At 41.1% G+C, this 18,889-nt stretch overlaps 2 protein-coding genes across 3 annotated transcripts in view; one reads left to right on the forward strand and one right to left on the reverse strand.

Annotated features, from left to right (window-relative positions):
• ITPR2 (inositol 1,4,5-trisphosphate receptor type 2) overlaps positions 1–18,889 on the reverse strand; it is a 537,951-nt gene that overhangs the window by 35,044 nt on the left and 484,018 nt on the right. The gene's annotated exons all lie outside the window — the stretch shown is intronic.
• The window catches only part of SSPN (sarcospan), an 85,682-nt gene that overhangs the window by 27,372 nt on the left and 39,421 nt on the right, over positions 1–18,889 (forward strand). The window contains exon 3 of one of the 2 annotated variants that reach the window (XM_090043683.1): positions 969–9,844. The exons of the other annotated variant lie outside the window; for it this stretch is intronic. Within the exon in view, the coding sequence (XP_089899809.1) occupies positions 969–1,334 (366 nt within the window). The 3' untranslated portion in view covers positions 1,335–9,844. Of the gene's footprint in view, positions 1–968; positions 9,845–18,889 lie in introns of those variants that run through there. 2 annotated transcript variants of the gene reach the window in all.

Raw genomic sequence — 18,889 nt, forward strand, 5'->3', positions numbered from 1 at the left:
AATGAATACTGAATCTGTCAAAGTCATGAAATTCCATAGATTGTAATAATCTAAGGACCAGTCTTCTAGTCCCAAATCATCCTGGCTCTGAATTACTGAAGAAACCATCCACATGGATTGGATTACATTTTCCCCTGAATTCTAAAGGAGCCCTACCCTTTCTCTGTCAAGCAAGTTGTGAAGTTAGGGGTGACTGAAGTTTAACTTCTATATGTGCCTTTGAAAATCATCTGCTTCCCCTTCATGGGCCAGATTTTCAAAGGTATTTTTGCAGGATTCAAGTTTACTTGTGGAAGTTTGTCCCTGGTTTGTCCTGGTCAGGTTTTTGCACATGGAACTTTAGAAGTGTGCAAGCCAACAGCTCTCACATCTCATTGGGTAATTAGACATCTAACTGCCCAATTTGCATATGTAAATCTAAGTTTTTTTGTGGGCAGAACAGAGCCATGGGTGAATGTATGTACAGTGTTATTTTCAGAGACTCTTTACAGCAGCACTTTCAAAACCATTCCAGCCTGTCATTTTATATTTGGGACCAGAGTTTCAATTGATGTAAGGTAGTGTAGCTCTATCCCAACTGAAGATCTGTCAGCTGCCATTCCAGTCCAAACTGCCCATACAATCCCATAAAAACTTATTCTATCCATTAGGCCTCTAGCTTGTAAGAAAGTTGTGTTCCTGATTTATAATTTTCAGAACACAGCTGCTAAAAAGTACTAAGCCAACACTCGGATTAGATAAATACAGTGTGGAGAGCTGATGTACTGGCTCCTGGGACTGCTTTTGGTTCCCAGGGGTCTGCAGAATTTGCACATTTATTGCAAGTCACAAACATAAAATGTATAAAGTATATATTGAATGCATGCATGCCCTAGAAAATATATGTGCACATATTGGTTATATATGTCCCATTCTCTGTGTAGCTGGAAGAGTGTTTTGGTTTTTTTTTCTTTTTTGCTTTCTTTCAGCTGATGTACTTTCTCCTCAGCACCATGGGTCTGATCACCTGTGTTTTGGCAGTGGCTTTTGCTGCACATCATTATTTACAAATTACACAGTTTACCTGTGATACCATCCTCAATACCTGCCAGTGCAAACTGGACACTTCAGATCCCCTCAGCAGGACCTTCGTTTACCAAGATGTATCTAACTGTACCAGTGTCACCAGTGCTTTCAACCTATATTTGCTTCTGCAGATGGTTCTGAATCTGATTGCAGCTATTGTATGTTTGGTGGCATGCTTTGTGATGTGGAAACACAGATACCAGGTCTTTTATGTGGGCACTCGGTCATACTCATTAACTTCTACTGAAATCCAGCAACAGAAAGTGTAGGGTTTTTGTGAAGAGGGAATGAAAAGGTTCAGTTTAGTACCACGTAGACACCACAAGTGGGTTAATGTTTATCAGATTTTTTGACAAAGGAAAAGCATTGACAAATACTGAATGAATAAATTTATATTTTTCAGTCATTTTAAGAAAAAATTTTATGGCAGCTACAGCAAAGGTCCCTTTTGGGAATATCTCGCTCAAGATGAGTCATAAAGACCTGAAGATGCAGCTGTACAAATACCCTTCAAAAAGCATCTTTAATAGCATTGACAAAAGTAGTTTTTATATCTATGGGAAATCCTCAGAAGAAACCAATTTTGTTAAGAAACAGTGTGCCAGACCCCTAGGTAATGAAAATTTGTTCCACTGCCTTCAGTGATGCTTTTGCTGATTTTAGCCCAGCTAAGGATCTGATCCAAACTGTTATTTAAAGTAATTTAAGTCATGGTTAGGGAGCCTTTGGCAACCCACATGAGATTTACTGGGATTTGCCCATATTTGTTTGTAACAAGGGAAGTTAAGACCCTTTCTAATGCAAGCTAAGATGTGCCACAAAAAAGGGTCTATTAATGATAACAGCATCATGTAGAGTTATAGTTTTCAAGGGCAACTAGTGGGTACCCCGAGTTTCAGGTACTTTACTTGATGCCCATTAAAGGGGATGATTATTAGAGAGCAGAAATCCCATGCTTTATGAAAATAAAACCAGTTCCAGGTAAGTCAAATTAGTCTCCTCAAAACTGAGGAACACATGCCACCCTGGAAATCATGTATTGAAATGATCAGTACTCCTACTGAGTACTGATCATTTCAATTTATCAAGTTACACTAGTATTTGTTTATCCAGAGCACTGAAGGCCAAACTCATTTCTCCAAAAACAATAGATGTATACCAGGGGAGCATTAGGCACAACAACCTTCGAAGAGACATTACTCCATAAAGAAATGGGCAAGTTAAGTAGGTATGGCTGATTTTTCTAAGAATATAATCTGTTCCCAATGAGTACATGACCATACTGATTTCTAATTATGATATAACAATCCTGTTTTTCTTCCTAAGGCTCCTAGTTGGGAGTCTGATTTTCTTTCAATTTGCCCCTTCTGTAGTTTATGTGCCAGATCTTTGGGGATGAATGAGGAATTCTGATTTGAGAGTGCTGTGCATGGGTGATACTGACTCCAAAAGGGCAAAGCTTTGGAGAGTCAACCCTGTATAATAAGGGATTCCTTATCATCCACTGAAGTCACTCCGCTTGAGATGGAATAGAACAGCCATCAAGTACCAGCAAGACTGTTCAACAACAGGGTCCTCTGGCATTCCATAGCACTCCTCCCTTCTTCCTGCCCCCAGCAAGGGGAGGGGGAGAAAGTGCAGAGCAAACCATAAATAAGTGCTGTCCTGCCACTCTACCTGTGCTTTCCAGTGAACTTGGGTAGATCCCTGGGCCCTCCTGGCTGCTGCTTCCCACCTGCCTGGAGTGCCAGGAGTGGCAACACCAACAGCTACCAGAGTGCTTTGGTTCCTGACAGCTGGGGAGCTCCTCCCAGCCATTCCCAGCACGTGAGACCTCAGACCCCGTTGTCTCCAGACAGTGGTACAACTACCCCAGCTCTCTATCCACCAGTCTTCATGAACTTTGGTTCCAGTGGGGGGGAGGGGCACAAGGTCTCTTGTCCCCCTGTTTTGGTGGGAATGAAGCCAAGGCAGGAGAGCATCCACCAACTTCAGGTCCACTCCAGGAAATGGGACTACAGAGTGGTACTGAAAGTCCTCTCTTCTCCCCTGGTCCTTTGGTGAGGGAGTGGACCTGCTGGTCGCTGCAGCCAGTATTAAGGGGGAGCAAAAAAGGCATCTACCCCCAACACTGACTTGGGGGGGGGGGCAGAATAATTGCAGCCACCACCACTGCCACTGCTCAGGCTGCAAAACTGCCTAACTACACCTCTGGCTGCATCCTCCTGTAGTACCCAGTAGCTGGAGAGCGCGCTGCTACAGGCAGCCCCAGTGATTTTGAAGCACTCTTGCTGGGGGCTATGACAGGGCTTATACATGCATCCAGCAGCTCATAATGTTGCATTTTGAAATGTTTCCCAGCTTATTACCATTGGAAACATTTCAAATGATAAGTCTACACCCTTTATGTTCACCAAATTACAGGCACAAGCAGTTTTCCACCTGAAGCTGTTTGCCTGTCTTGTCAGTGTTACACAAGTGGAGACTGATTCCAAAATAGTCTTATACAATTTGAGGTGACAAAGACTTCTGAAAGAAGCTGGGTGCAGTGGAATTCAATTATATCATTGATTCAAGACTTACAACTGCCACCATCACTGCCATTTTAGGAACTGAAGTCTCCCATTGACTTCAGTAGGCATTCATTGATTATTACATCTGAATAGTCCCTACTTGAAGTATTTAGCTCCTTAAATGAAATGTACATAGACATAACCTTTTCATTTTTCAAGAACTGTTGGGCATGTCTACGTGGTCAATTAGTGTGCCTTAGGTAATCCACATTAAATCTAGTACCTACATTATGAGGCACTGGGAAAATGCGCGTTAGCCGTTTTTAATGCACATTAGCTAAAGAGCACAGGGATGGGGTTGTGGTGCTTTAATGTGCATTAAAATAAGCTAATGCACATTAAAGCACGCATGTAGATATGTAGAGTCTGTAGCCAGTTCAACCCTCAAAGGAAGGGGATCCAGGGGGGATAGGCATAGGCATGTCGTAGGGAGGCTACGGGGGGGGCGTGTCCTGCGACTGGCCCTTGCCAACTGGAGAGTGGGGGTGCTGAGAGAAGTGCCGGCCAGTGCCCCCCCACGATTGGTGCTGAGACAAGCACCAGAGGCACTTCCAGTTTTGCCGCCAGCACTTCTGGTTTTGCTTCCGGCGCTTCCGGGGTCGGTAATCAGCCGCTGGTGCCCCCCAGACTCAGGAGGCACCAGTCGCCCATGAGGATGGGGATATCTGTGCCTAACAGTTCTTTCTCAGGGTTGCTTCATTCCAACTGTGCTAACAGGAATTCCCAGGTATAGGTCTATGCCAGGGTCTATAGTATCTTTTCAGGATAATGGGCTACAGATAGATAGATGGATAGATAGGTGGATAGATTGTCATCTGTTCATTCATCCCTCTGTCCCAGCAAGTTACATTCCCATTCCCAGGACAGACCTTATATGCATAAAGTGGGCTCTTCCAGGCCCAGGACTTGGGGGTGTTGGTGTTTTACAGGGGACCACAATCCCTTTAGCACAACAACTGAGAGAAGGGCACCCAGTATATAGGGAAGAAGGAGGTTACTAAATTGTCTGGGTTTTAAGACTTGATCCTGTATCATTGAAGTCAATAGGATTCAGGACCTAAATAATGTAGGGTAAAATGAACCAAATTTTCCTAGGTGACCTGGAAAGCTAAGCCCCATTTCCAAACATGACTTGGGGAAGGTTACTACTACCTAGGGCCACTCGCAGACCCACCCACTAACTCAAATATGCTGACCATCCACAGAGATGGCAAGGATGAATCACTATAGGTATGCCCTGTTCATATGCCCTCCCTCCAAAGCTTCTATTACTACTAGACATGCTCTTAAGCACTCTGTGGCCTCTACCTTATAAGGGGACTTGGGCTTCCCAATTCCTTTTGTTGTTTCTTTGGGAAGTTTCACCCACCATTTTTGGTTGGAAATGCAAGTAGTTTAACACCATTATTTAAATAGTACCTTTGTCTGAACTTGTTTCCTTCCTAGCACCAAAGGGATTAGTAGTAGCATTAGTGATAAGAATGAGTGAGTCATTTTAGTTTTGTGAAATGAGTTTTGCTAAATGTTTTTAAAGGGAACGTTTGAAATAATGAGGGCCACCCACCACTAAAGCTCATGCCATTTGGCATTTCTAGTAGTATCAGTGGAAGGGGAGGCTGAGCATCAAATGGAAAAAGAGACTGAACTACCCTCCTACCAAAGTCATGAGGCTGATTGCCAGGGCAGCATGGTGAAGTTTGCTCTGCAATTGCTTGTACTGTACTTCCGCTCAGGCTGATTATTTGACCTTCATCTCCTTCCCCTTTTTCAGTCTTTCTTCTCCATACTGTTAGGTCCTGGGCCATGTGCCACCTCTCTCTTCTTAAAGGTAGGCTTTGAGTTTCTTGGTGGCCTCTGGCTTCCAGTAAATTTAAATTGACTTTAACTAGGCTTTCAGCAACAATAAATGTATTATCATGATGAACATAGATTCGTCATGAAAGATTTCAGAGTGGCAGTGTTGATATTGGTGAGATACCCATCCCTAGAAATACGTGTATTCTAGTTACAGCCCATCTTTGCTTTTAAACTATGTTGCAGAATTCTCAACACTAAATGTCCAGCGCAGCTTAACTTTGTGTTCTGGAAGGAAAAAGAAAGCAATATTCATTGTATATTATTCAAATATGTGAGGTTTAAATACATGGGAGATTTTGAACCAGCAAAGAATAACTTCTACATTTCCTCTTTATATGTCTCAAGAGCATAAAACCAAAACAGAGAAGATGACTACCAGGAAACAGACATGGTAGCTATTTTGAACCGGTGTTCTTCTGGCCATGGTTTTATAACATACTTTTTTTTCATATGTGAAATCTTGAAAGCTTTAATTAAAGAAATAGTTAATTTCATTCTATCAGCATATTCAAAGAGTGTCCACACTTGCCCCAATGGAAGTGAATGTCTAAATTCACACAGAGTCCAGTGGAAGAATGGTTGAGACCTAAAGTTCTACAAAAATGTCAGAGATGTAAAGGATAAAATAATATTTTAGTCCTAGAAATGTATCTTCATTAAAAGTTCTATGGAACTTGACAAAGCTTAAATAACACAAGTCATATAGAAGTTAAGAAAGGTCTATCCAAGTTAGTCTCAAATGCTAGGTATGATTCACATCTACCCTATAGCCATTTAACACTGGTCTGGTAGGGCCAAGATGCCTTAAAGAGGGCAGAAATTACATTTGCACCCACTTTATGGCCTCTTTACACTGTTAAAAGGGCTTTAGTGTAAATGAGAATTCAGGGCTTTGAGAACTTGACTGAAAATAAAATTGTTTCTAGAAACTCTTTTAGATCATCTTGTTGAACTCTATATCTGGGATAAAATTCTTCACTGAATTTTATAACCTGTCTTAAGATCATCATTTTCTATTAAATCCTGATCCATAAGACTTTTCCAAGCAGGCCAAAGCCTGCTTCTGTAATCCCTTAGTCATGCGAGTAGTCCCACTGAACACACACAAACAGTGATGTTGCATGAGTAATATTAAAAAAAAAGAAAGAAAGAAAAAGCAGCAGCTTTGCTCTGGGTTTGAGGAATTTTGATGTTGTGTTATGCAAATATTGAAGTTAAAATAATGGCAACAAAAGAGGAACTGAGATACACAACATTACACTTAGCAAAATGTCATAGTCTAAAACTGACAATGAGCCAAGGCAGTGAGTGTTTCTTATAAGCCATTTGCACAACCCTCCTCCTCCACTAGTACTAAATGAAACAAGACTCGGAAGGAAGGGGAACTGCTGGGATCTGGCTCTGTGTGAGAGATGAGGAACACAGCAGCCGAGACATACAGGCTTTGTAAGCAAGCCCACACTTTCAGACTGTGCCTTCACGTGATCACCATCTGCGCCTTCCCAGCTCTGTCCAGCCCTGTGTGGGCAGCTCCTTGGAGCTTTGCCTAAAAACTCTAGCTACACTAGAGCTCTAGAGACTGTAATCAAATAACAGGATTAATGTTTTCTCTTACTGTGTCTACTAAATTGTGTGATGTTTTCTTGAGGCTTCTTAAAAACAGAGACCACTGTGTTTTGTGTTAGAGAAGCCACTGTGCACATGTTCTATATTTAGGTTCCCAGGATGCCAGGCCCTCTTGAAATTTTCATACTCCCCAGGCCCCACCCACCCACACATGTACACATGCTTATATCTGGAAAATGTTTTTAGCTATTAGTAAAGGGTGTGGGCAGGGGGTATACAAGGGAGGCATGGAGGAACAACAGTAAAGGGATATTTAGGCACAAAGCTTCAAACCTCCTTGAGGAGGCAGATCACTGTTACTATAATGTACCTCGTGGCTTCCTATAATTCTTATAGTATATATGACACGAGAGCCAGATTATCAGCTATGGCAAAACAATGCAGCTTTGCTGCCTTGAAGACTCTGGCTCTGTGTCTTCCTGTAGTATAAATCAGGAGAGAACACCATGTTTTTACTCAGTTAATCAAAGAGGTCTGACATGTACTTACTGGTTTGTATTCTTTATTGAGCTAGCCTTTTTCTGAGGTCGTTTTTACAAAGCTGTACCTCTTATAAATACAGGTTCACCATAACCGTAGCGTCTGTAGCCAGCTATCTGGTAATATTCATTTTGGTGCTTCCTTGTGTTAAGTCTATGCATTTCTTCTCTTAGGGATGTTTGCATTCTGATTTTTCTCCTTCCCCTGCTCTCCCCAGAGTTATCTACAACGGCAAATCAATGAGATTTATCCACCTATTAAACACCTTCTGCGGTTTGAAAATTGGACTAAACAATATAAACAAGAACAACAATTAAAAATGTTTTTTTCTGGTTTGTGTTTGGCATGTGTGATTTTTATGCCTTTGCAAAAACAGCCAAATGATACATTTAAACTTAAAATGTTTCCCTTTTTTCAGGGCACATGCATAGTGCACATTTCATTTGTTAACATAATGCTTTCATATGCCACAAAGCCACCTGCATGCGAGCATAGCTATTAAAGTAATGGACTGCGGCTAGTGTCTAAGCTGAGATGCATCAAAACTCACAAATTAGCATCTCCTTCACAACCTGGCTTCTCAGCAGACAAGAGTTAATGCTCGTTTGCTCTCCTAGATTCCTGCCACTGTCTCCGGGTTAGTACATTGCACAAATGTCAGAAGGCTGGGTTGCTAATGTGCAGACGAATGGGAACGGAGACTGGGCTGGGGGAATAATGTATAGAAAGGTGATTTGAATACACCCTTATCATTCAGTCAGGTATATTATGACTGACAAGGACTGGGCTGACCTCAGGTTAGTGGATATATAAAGAGTGACACTGATTAAACCAGGGCACTGCATAAGAGCTCTAATGATACTGGAAATGAAATATTCTAGGAAGCCAGGGTTTTTTAACCCAGTTTCACTCTGTGGTTGGGGAAAGAAAACCTTCTCTTAAAATGTTCTAAAGTTAATTGAACAAAGGTAATCAGTATAAGACACCTCTTTGGCCAAAATTAGAATGAGAAGAAACTGATACCAGATATATTCCCCATACGCAGCAGGAATGGAAGCACCATTGAGTTCTTCCTCAGAAAAGCCTGTCATTTGGGGATATTATTCTGCATTAGATGGGTACTCATGGTCCCCATAGATTTCACTGGGAGCCTTGCTTAGACCTGAGGATAGAATTTGGCCCATCTGGAGAAAAGAGGCTTAGCATTTGCATCTCTTTTTACCTGATTGTACCCTGAAGTCTGTTGCAGATCCTAACCAAAAGGCCAAAGCAAGCTCTCAAAGCTTGTGTAACTCTTGTTGAATTAAGTTGGAGTTGCACATATGCAGAGAATTGTAGAACTCTGAGTATTTTCTAGCTCATTATAGTCAAACCAACTGACAACAATATTAAAGGGACAAAGTCAAGTCTGCTACGCTCTAAATTTAGCATGTTAAACCAAGAAATAGATGAGAGAGGCAAGTTATAAAATGTAAATGGGCCTTTACTGGGAGCTGCAACTGTCCAGTACTTCTTGGGATTTGTCCCCACAAGAGTGTAAAGGCTAGATTCTCCATTGGTATAAACCCACTGACTGAACTCCATTAACTTCAGCAGAGCTACTCCAATTCATGCCAGCTGGGAGTCCAGCCTGAGGTGGTTTCATGGAATTACTTAAAATATATAGCAATGAAAATGTGTTTTTAAAAATGTTTAAACATTCTCCCCCAACATTGTGAAACTAAACCTAACAGCTTTGGGTTAGAATCTTGAGAACTGGATAAGACACCTGACAGGAGAAAGACATTTTCTGGTTTCATGTCACAGTCCAAATCTGTTAAAGCTTTGAAAAACAAAGCAGCAGCATAAAAGGTAAAAAGAATAAATCTATACAATTCTTGCAGTTTTAATTAACTAAGGTGTGAGCAGAAGAGGAGAAAGGATCTAAAAATGCATTTATATTGGGCCAGATTCTTAGTTGCTATAGATCAGTGTAGTTCTAACAGCTCTCAGGACAATCTGGCCTATGAATTTTAGTTGCTAATTTCCTTCAATATTGTATCAAGAATAAAGCTTTCTAATCTAGTTTTGTTTGTTTTTATTACATTCATATATATCTTGTTGAGGTAAGAATATCCAACTTTGGAAAATAGTTCTTGTTGTGTTTTAAATTAACTGTTAAGATTTCTAGTAGCAAAATGTATGTCTCTGACAGACTTTTATCTTTATTGTATTTCTAATAAAAACATCTTTTCATTTGTCCAGTTAGCTGTCTGTGTTTTGCTTTTCTCCCAAGACAGTTGGACTTTATGTCTGCTTATCATGCAGTGGCCTATTTCACCCATCACAATGAGCAATCCTAAAAGACAGAAGAAGGCAATTGATTTTGTAAGGTCAGGCACACTTTTAGCAGGCAGAGAAGAGTTACAGGACTGCAAACTATCCCAAGAGAATCCCCTAAGCTTCCCTGTGAATGTGAAACTTTCCTGTGAATTACACTATTGGTCCTAATAAATTGTCAAATAATAAAAAAACCATTGCTTGCAAATCATGCAGGCCTGTAGGCAAATTGTGCTCTACACTACAAGAGGTTTCCTTTATTGAAGCGAAATGTGGAGCTCTGCACAGCCTTTATTATCACAAAGGACAGGAACCTACAGTCTATACTCAAGGTTGGGAAGTCAATGGATGTTTCACCTGTATAAGCAAGTGTATGGGTGGGGGCCTGAAATGTTTAAACTGGGTTGCCATAGTCGTGACACTGTTATAAAACTCCTCTGGCAAAGTTCAGAGTCAACACGTCAGATATGTATGCAACAGTGAGTTCAGAAAGGGAGAATTCATGCAGAGCACACACTCCCACCACTGCCAAATCCCATGAGCATTAGTTGTGACAAATCACTATGGCATCAAGGCTGACTAACTTCTGCAAGACCTCACAGCTCCTGAATTCATCCCACACAAAGTAACCATGGACACTTGCTTCGCTTTCTGGTTATGTTCGTCACTAGGGTGAAGATGTGTCAGTGAGCGGGAATGAAAAGGAAAAAAACCACTATCACTAAACTCACTGAAATGCTGGCATACTAGAGGTGATAATAATACTATTTCCTGGAACAAATTTTTTAAAACTCAGGATTTACCTGAGTAGCTCATCAGTAATAGTATTAAATGAAGTCCTACTTCCTTTTTTCAAAACGTTCTTGGTGACCTGTGATGGCCAGGGTCACACACATGAAGTCTGGGTCCAACAAAGGTTACAGGGTCCTTACTTTAAGTCTTTGTCTCTCACCAGAATATCATACCACCTCCTGACCTGCACATAAATCACACTCTGAAGTGCCAACTGTAAGACTTCTCAGCCAACATCATCTTGTATGAAAGTATGCTGACGTTTGTGCATAGGGGACAAGGGAGGGAAAATATAGGTGTTCATATTGTTACACACAGAAAAACACACTATTATTGAAGGACAGTACTCATTCATATGTATGCTTGTATTTCTTTACACTCATTCAATAAAAAAAAAATCTGTGTCTGGATACAAATGTTTATGAGGGTTATGAAGGTTTATGGTCAAATTTTAAAATTCAGGTCCATACTCTAAAGAAATAGGCCCACAATTTACCATGAGGAAAAGAAGATGGGGTATTTAGCACACATCGGTTGCTCCGTGGTAACTACCCATGTGTGTGATCTTACTTCATGATAAATGCAAGAGGCAAGATTTCTTAGGGTGCTATCTTTTACTGGACCAACTATGTAGCTGGGATAAAGTTAAATAAGCTCTTGAATGCAAGATGTTCTTCCTTGGGTCTCTGATCACAGGAAGCCAGGGACAGCATAGTGGAAAACAGCAGAGGGGAGGAGGTGAGAAAAATTGTCAGGTGTAGGGGACACACAATTAGCAGAACAAAAGAAGCTGAATACTGGGGGATCAAGGCCTACCAAAGGGAGGAGGGTCATTCTAACCTTTCCTGTGTGGAAAGAATTCAGGAGCTGGGTAAGATATAATGTGCCATAACCCTAAAATCAATGTTTCGTCCTTGGTTCTTAGCATCCATTCACGATAAATGAAAGCTAGCCTACAGTATCACTTCTCTCTTTCACTGAGGGCTAACCTAGCTCTGATTAATCTTGAACTACCATAAATATAAGAATTTGCACATGAAAACTTTCTGCAGAGCATTTAATGCACATTAAAGCCACGCTCTTCCTTATCTTGTGATAAACTGTGCATGTCCACAACCTAAAGAATTTAGAAAGTAATATTCCAATCCAGCAAAATGAATTAAGGAATGTGTAGTTCCACCAAAGGGAATGTGTCCTCTCAGCACTTCCCATGGAGAGACTACTTATAGTTTCATAGTTTCATAGTTGGTAGGGTCGGAAGGGACCTGAGCAGATCATCAAGTCCGAGCCCCTGCCATGGCAGGAAAGAGTACTGGGGTCAAATGACCCCAGCTAGGTGTTCATCCAGCCTCCTTTTAAAGACCCCCAGGGTAGGAGCCAGCACCACTTCTCTTGGAAGTTGGTTCCAGATCCTAGCCACCCTGACAGTGAAGTAGCGCCTCCTGATATCTAGCCTGAATCTACCCTGTACTCCTCTGAGCAGGAGTTGGCCCAAAATAAATTACTAATCTCTACAAGTACAGATTCTCAATCTTGGCCATATGTTAAAATACAAAGCCTTGTGATAAGCTTCATTTAACATATACTTTCTGAGAAACTTATTTCTAATATCCCAAACCTCTGAACAATTTCAAAGAGCTGTATAATTTTTGTAAACACCTTACCAGAGAAATCCACTCTTTTTTCCCTCACCAAAAAATGAATTTCCTTCTATAAAAACACACTAACTTGAGACCCTGAAGGGATAAGATTTGCTTCTTCACTGGTGTCAAGTGACTGACATCTCTTAAGCTATCGTAGCTAGAAGTGGGAGATTTTTTACCATTGGAAAGGGCAAAATCCCTGATTTGTGATGTGTAGAATACCTGCTCCAGAAAGTCCAAAAATAGCTGATCTCAGAATTTGAAGATTTGAGGGAAAAATTCTAACTTATAAGACTTGGAGAGGAACAAAGACTTGTGTGGATTCTTTTCTCTAAAATTATGGCTCATTTCACGGTAATTTTTTTCTACAGAAATGAACATTCTTGATTATTTTCTTTTTCATGAGGCAATAAGGCCTTAATTCAATGCCTACTGAAATCAGCAGTCTTATATTTTGTTACTGGCCTTAGACTTGATTCTATTGGAAGTTTGTGCTAAATCCCATCTAGTTATGGCTATAAGTAGTATTCCCAGTACCTAGTACCAAGCATTATTAACCCTTCCATATCATGTTGAGCATATTGATAAAAGATTTTTTATCAAAGCTTGGGTTTGATTACAGGGCAGTCTTGAAGACTAAAAATGAATAGAAAAGTAATAGTCAGTGCAAGGTGACAGGTTAAACATCAGTTACTACCACAAATCGCTGGATGTGGCAGTCTGTGTACTGGTCTGGACTGAAATGCATTTATTTTGGACAGATTTAGCTAACACAAACTATGTCCTGGCAGGAAGATAAGGAAGGAGTATAGGTCCAAACCTGATCCAAACCCTATTGAATCAATCCATTTACTTCACTGAGGCTTAGATGAGGCCCCAGGGGAACTGGTTTGAGTTAAAATAGATTAGTTTCAGTTAAATATATGCTTTGTTCTGGCTATATATATCTATATATATATATATATATATCTCTCTCTCCAGAGATATAGATATCCATGAGTTTCTGTAGTATTTGTTTTGTCATGTATGAGCTTCTGTAGTATTTGTCATTGGCAAATGCCTATTGGGTTGAGGAAAAATATGTTGGCTCCTTTTTGTAGCTAACAACTATTATTTGAATTTAAAAAAACTGGCTCAAGGACAGTCCAGTGGTTAGGAGAAAACAGCACAGGTTCAAATTTAACTTGTTCCATTGGACTCGCTGTCACTCAATTAGCTCTATTCAAAGAAAGGTAGAGATAATGACATGAAGAACCAGAAGCTTTCTTTCAACAAACCTTAAGCAAATTAAGAAGGAAATTGGATAGGAAAGTCTGTATGGTTTTACAAGCAGTCCAGAAGCACCTGATACAATCTTTTTGGGGGTGAGGAGGGAGTTTGTTTTAAACCACCTTTGTGCACCTCTCTACCCCTGTATTGTGATAATCTGGGCAGCTCAGCACACATTCAAGTGGATGGGATATGTACTGAAAAGCAAACAAATGAAACAAGATAGTTGGGTTATGGAGGAGAGAAAGAAGAGGAAGTTGGATTTTTAACATACCTTTGCAGTGTTGGAGACCTTTCTTGAATAGAATCAGGGGACCCAGGCTCTCAGCTGTATGAAACAGCAGAGCTTCTTTGACATCAGAAGAACCATGCTGATTGACACCAATAGAGGAACTGGCCCAGAGGGTGCAAGCAGCCAGCTTGTTTTCAGCATTCAGTCACAGAGACACAGTAACAATGGTGAAAAGTGAGCTAGAGCTTTAAAATCCTGTCTGCTCTACTCCCAGTGCTTATAACATAAGTAGTTATAAGTAACAGAGATATGGAATTAGATGGGTACCTATTACTTTTATTCAGAGAAGAACTGAATCACTGCTAAGTGTGAACCTGGATATCTGAGCGTTCAAGTGAGGAAGATCTTTGTTCTTTAAATGCATCGATTTTCTGCTTATAACATCTTATTAGCAAGCAGTAAAGAAATGCTGACCACTGTTTTGTTGTGGTCAAGCCAAATGTTATCTTCTGAGACCCAGGATCTTTGTTTGAGTCATTGACCACATGGGTTAGGGTAAATGATGCATGAGAACTGGCATGCACATGTGTGGTCACGTTCTCTAACAGAAATAAAGCAATGCTGTATGTGTTGACACTGATGACACTGCTAGTTTCTCCAGAATATAAATGAGTGACCAAATGCCTATTTCCAAGTGAAATGAATGTGAAATGCACCCTGACAGATCAGTTCAATTTCAGTGATTATGATAAATTTTAATAACAAGGAATTTAGAAACACTTTGTGTTTAATTAAATAGTGAGTGGAGGGGCTGATACTCTACCTTTTCTTCTGGCTTTTTCCACCAACCTCAGGGCTAGTAGCAAACACTGAACTAAGGAAATGGAGCACAAAGAAATAGAGCAAGACTATTAGTTTTATCCAAATGCTATAGTCCAACTTTGTAATATTTCCTGCAGTATGCCACAGAAGGTAAGAGAAGAAACAGTTGTTCAGCTGGTGTCCTGAGATAGCTAACATAGGTTTCATGACAGTGATCAATCCAAACAATAGACCAATGCATTCTCCAGATGACAGTGATAGTGTGACAGCTTCATTATCCTGGAGCCCTATCCTGCTGTAGCTGTGAGTTGCCATTGCTTTCAGTAGGAAATGCTTGTGTACAGTGCTAACAAGACTGGGTGTTGGATGTTCTTATTGCAACTAAACTATACAATTGCTTGCAGTTGAGATGATATATGGCAAAATTCCTGGAGTTAATTTCCAAAAGTAACTAGTGATTTTCAGCTCCCAAATTGTGACAACTTAGAGAAGGTCAATTTTCAGAGAAGGAGCACTCAGCAGTTTCTAAGAATAAGATCTCTTCCAAATTGTTGCAAACTGAGGCACTTCAAACTTGAAGTACATAGAATTGCTAGCCAGTTTTGAAAATATAAAAGTCTTAGGATCTACTAAACTGTTAGGATACCATTCCTTGCCTAATATATGTTGATCAAGAGCTTTTACATGTGAGAGGACCACACTTCTGCTTGTGGACCTATTCTCTTGTCCAGGTATAGGCAACATTCTTTGGCTGGAGTGCCGAAAAAACCACAATGTCTGCCTTGGAAGGTCCTGGAGTGCCAACATGCTGGAGCCCAGAGCAGCTGTTTGCAGCCTCCCGGCTGCAGCCGATGCACAGAGCCTGGTCTGCTTGCAGCAGGGCTTGCAGCCTCCCAGCCACCTGCTGGGAGCAGCTTGGGCTCTCTGGCTGGCAGCAGCTGCTTAGAGCCTGGGCTCACCATGGTGTACCAAGCAAAATGGCCTTGCGTGCCATGCTTGGCACATGTGCCGGGGGTTGCTGACCCCTGCTCTAGTCCCTGAGTTATTTTATTAGATAAGATGCGCTTAATGGAACAAATATTAAAAAATGTAACAATTATAGTTTGTAATAGATACAGAAAAGTTAGGTAACATTTAAAAAAGAAAACACATATATAGAGCTTGAACCTCTGCTACCATTACAATCATAGGAGATGTATAGTCGCCATACAGGATGAGAGACCAACTGTTAAGGTATGTTAATAGTTCACCTCACATAACATAAATATCTCAGTATATGGTGCAGTATATATAAGATCTTAGGAAAGTAGGGCTGGGAGGGACTTCACAAAGTCATCTTGTCCAGCCCCCTGTTCAAGGCAGGATGACTAAACCATCCCAGCCAAATGTCTGTCCAACCTCCTTTTGAAAATTTCTAGAGATGGCAATTCTACAATTTCTCTAGGTAGCCTGTTCCAGTTCTTGCCCACCTTCACATTATCATTAGGAAGCTTATTGGAGCTTGAATACATGTTTTTGAAAAAGTGAACATTTGAGGCTAAAGCCAAGCTTCCTCTCTGGCTTCACTATAAAAATGAAGTGCACATACTGAAACTTCCATTACTTTGATGTCAACATTGTAAATTACTGTACTCACTCCAGTGCAGTTTACCACTTGAAAGAATTAATTAAAGTTCACTTTTTCATGCTAAGGGCTGAAATGTGTATTTAGAAATGAAATCATCTATTCACAGTTTATATGTGTGTGTGTATGTATGTTGTAGTCTCAAAAACTGGTATTTATGTTATGTGAGGTGAACTACCAACATACCTTAACAGTTGGTCTCATCCTGTATGGTGACTATACATCTCCTATGATTGTAATGGTAGGAGAGGTCCAAGCTCTATATATGTGTTCTCTTTTTTAAATGTTACCTAACTTTTCTGTATCTATTACAAACTATAATTGTTATATTCTTTAATATTTGTTCCATTAAGAGTATCTTATCTAATAAAATAACTCAGGGACTAGAACTGGGGGATTATAGATAGGTCAGTAGGCCTGTGCGAAACAGTTAGTATTTGCTTTGGATAAAGCCAATTCGGGGGACAGTGATTTGATTCAGTGATTCGAATCTCTGTCCTGATTTGATTCAGCTGAATCTCTGACTCAGGCAGGCCCATCCCCCACCCCTCTCCCAGCTGGCAATGGCTGTCCCACCTGACTCAGCTCCCGGCACTTGTTAAAAAAAGCCCCGACTCAGTGGATGTTGCTGGGTGTGGGGTGATAGCCACTGCCCCCTATTGCCTCACGCTGCATGGGGGGCTCTGCATAAGCCCCCCGAACCTCCCCTCACTCCCCCCGTCCCCCCACGGGTGCCTCATGTGGGCCAGCTCTGGCCCTTTAAGAAAAAAAAAATGAGAACACCCCTGCATTCACCACTCCTGCCAGCAGGGGGGCAATTCCTGCTGCTCCCTGTTGCCCCGCACCACATGGGGGGCTCTACAAAAGCCCCTGAAGCCCCAAGGCCACTTGGTGAGTCGAGGGCTTTTCTCAGCTTTTTTTTTTTCCTTAAAGGGCCAGAGCTCGCCTGGGTGGGGTACCCATGGTGGGGCTGGGTGAGCAAGGTGGAAGGTTGGGGGGTTCATGCAGAGTTCCCCATGCAGTAGGGGGGCAGCGGGCGATTGCCCGCCCCCGCCTGGCAACACCCAGTGAGCCAGGGTGTTTTTCTAAATTTGGAGAGCTTTGAATCGATTTGGACCTTTAAATTGGTCCCCTAATTCGATTCAGATTTGGAGATTCAGCCACTGAATCGGGCTGAATCTCCTCCAAATCAAATCACCACCCGAAGCTTCGCACAGCCCTACTGGTCAGCCTAATTTTGATTCCTGGAAAGATTTGTGAACAAATGATTAAACAATAGAACATCCACAAGACAACACATTGATTGAAAAGAAACAGGCAACATGGGTGTATCAAGAACAAGTCATGTCAAACCAAGCTACTTTCCTTCTTTGACAGGGTAACTGACCTTGAGGATCAGAAGGTGTTTCTTCAGTTTACTAAGGCTTTTGTCATTATCCACTATAAAATTCTTATAACCCTGATATAATCAATCACTCCAAAGAGAGGTACAACTGGTTGAAAAACCCTTCTCAAAGAGTAGCTATCAAAATTCACTGCCAAACTGGGAGGATACTTCTGCTATTCTATAGTAATTTTTAACAAGTGCTTTAAAGATATCCAAACTAGAGATGGGCTGACAATGGATCCTGCTATTCAAGTCTATTCATTTCACATCAGGCTAGAGCATTCATTTGTATTTGAATCTCTTGTTTCAGACCTTCCTTAAATACCTTTGTTTCCTGTTCAGATTGAAAACCACCAGGGTCCATATCTCAGTCCTATAATACGAGAAACAGAATAAGTGAACAAGGATCCAGTTTCAAAATGCACCTAAATTAGCAAGGGATCAAAGGCTTTGGACTTTGAAAGAGGGACAGGCTGCTGCTATGTAGACAATGGAACACTTATACCAGAGTGTATAATCCTGGTCTTTCTGCATGTTTAATAAAACTGTGGTTCCTACAGCTCCCCGCTGCCATGTCGCTTAGTGCCAATGAAATAGATCCTGCAAAATGCTCATTCATACACAGGCCTTGCTTTGCTCACCTGAGTAGTACCAATGACATCAATGAAATTACTCATATGAAAAATATTTCATGTAAGTGCTTGCTGATTTGTAAACCCAGTCTGGATGCAAATTAAGTAGGTCAAGAACAGCCACTTTCTAAACCAAAGAAGATACACAGAAGAGAACGTAGGAATGACTGGTCAGCTAAAAGGACTGCATATTCAAAATCTTTGCAGTTGAGTGACTAGAGCAATGGAGAGAAAACTGTATGGAAGTCAGTAGCATTTGCTACACTAGTTTGGTCATAATATTATGTAACACAATGAGGAAACTGCCTCAGACTGACCCTTTGTAATCCTGCAAGTGGACCTGTTATGTGGTTTTACCTGGGCATGCAAGTTCGGCTTGGAGATGACTTCACTTCTCTTTACCTGGCATTTAAAGCTGGGTGCTCTCACCTAGTGCAACACAGCAAGAGATGATATCAGATCTATTTGGTAGGGATGTTTATTACTAACAGTGTCTAGTCATGAGGTAGAGAATTATATATTGAGTCTGATGTAGAGCTTGAGTGCCAGCCAGCTCCATAGAGATTCC

Source organism: Crocodylus siamensis, chromosome 4 (assembly GCF_052110815.1).
Source record: "Crocodylus siamensis isolate JL-2025a chromosome 4, ASM5211081v1, whole genome shotgun sequence".
NCBI lineage: Eukaryota > Metazoa > Chordata > Crocodylia > Crocodylidae > Crocodylus > Crocodylus siamensis.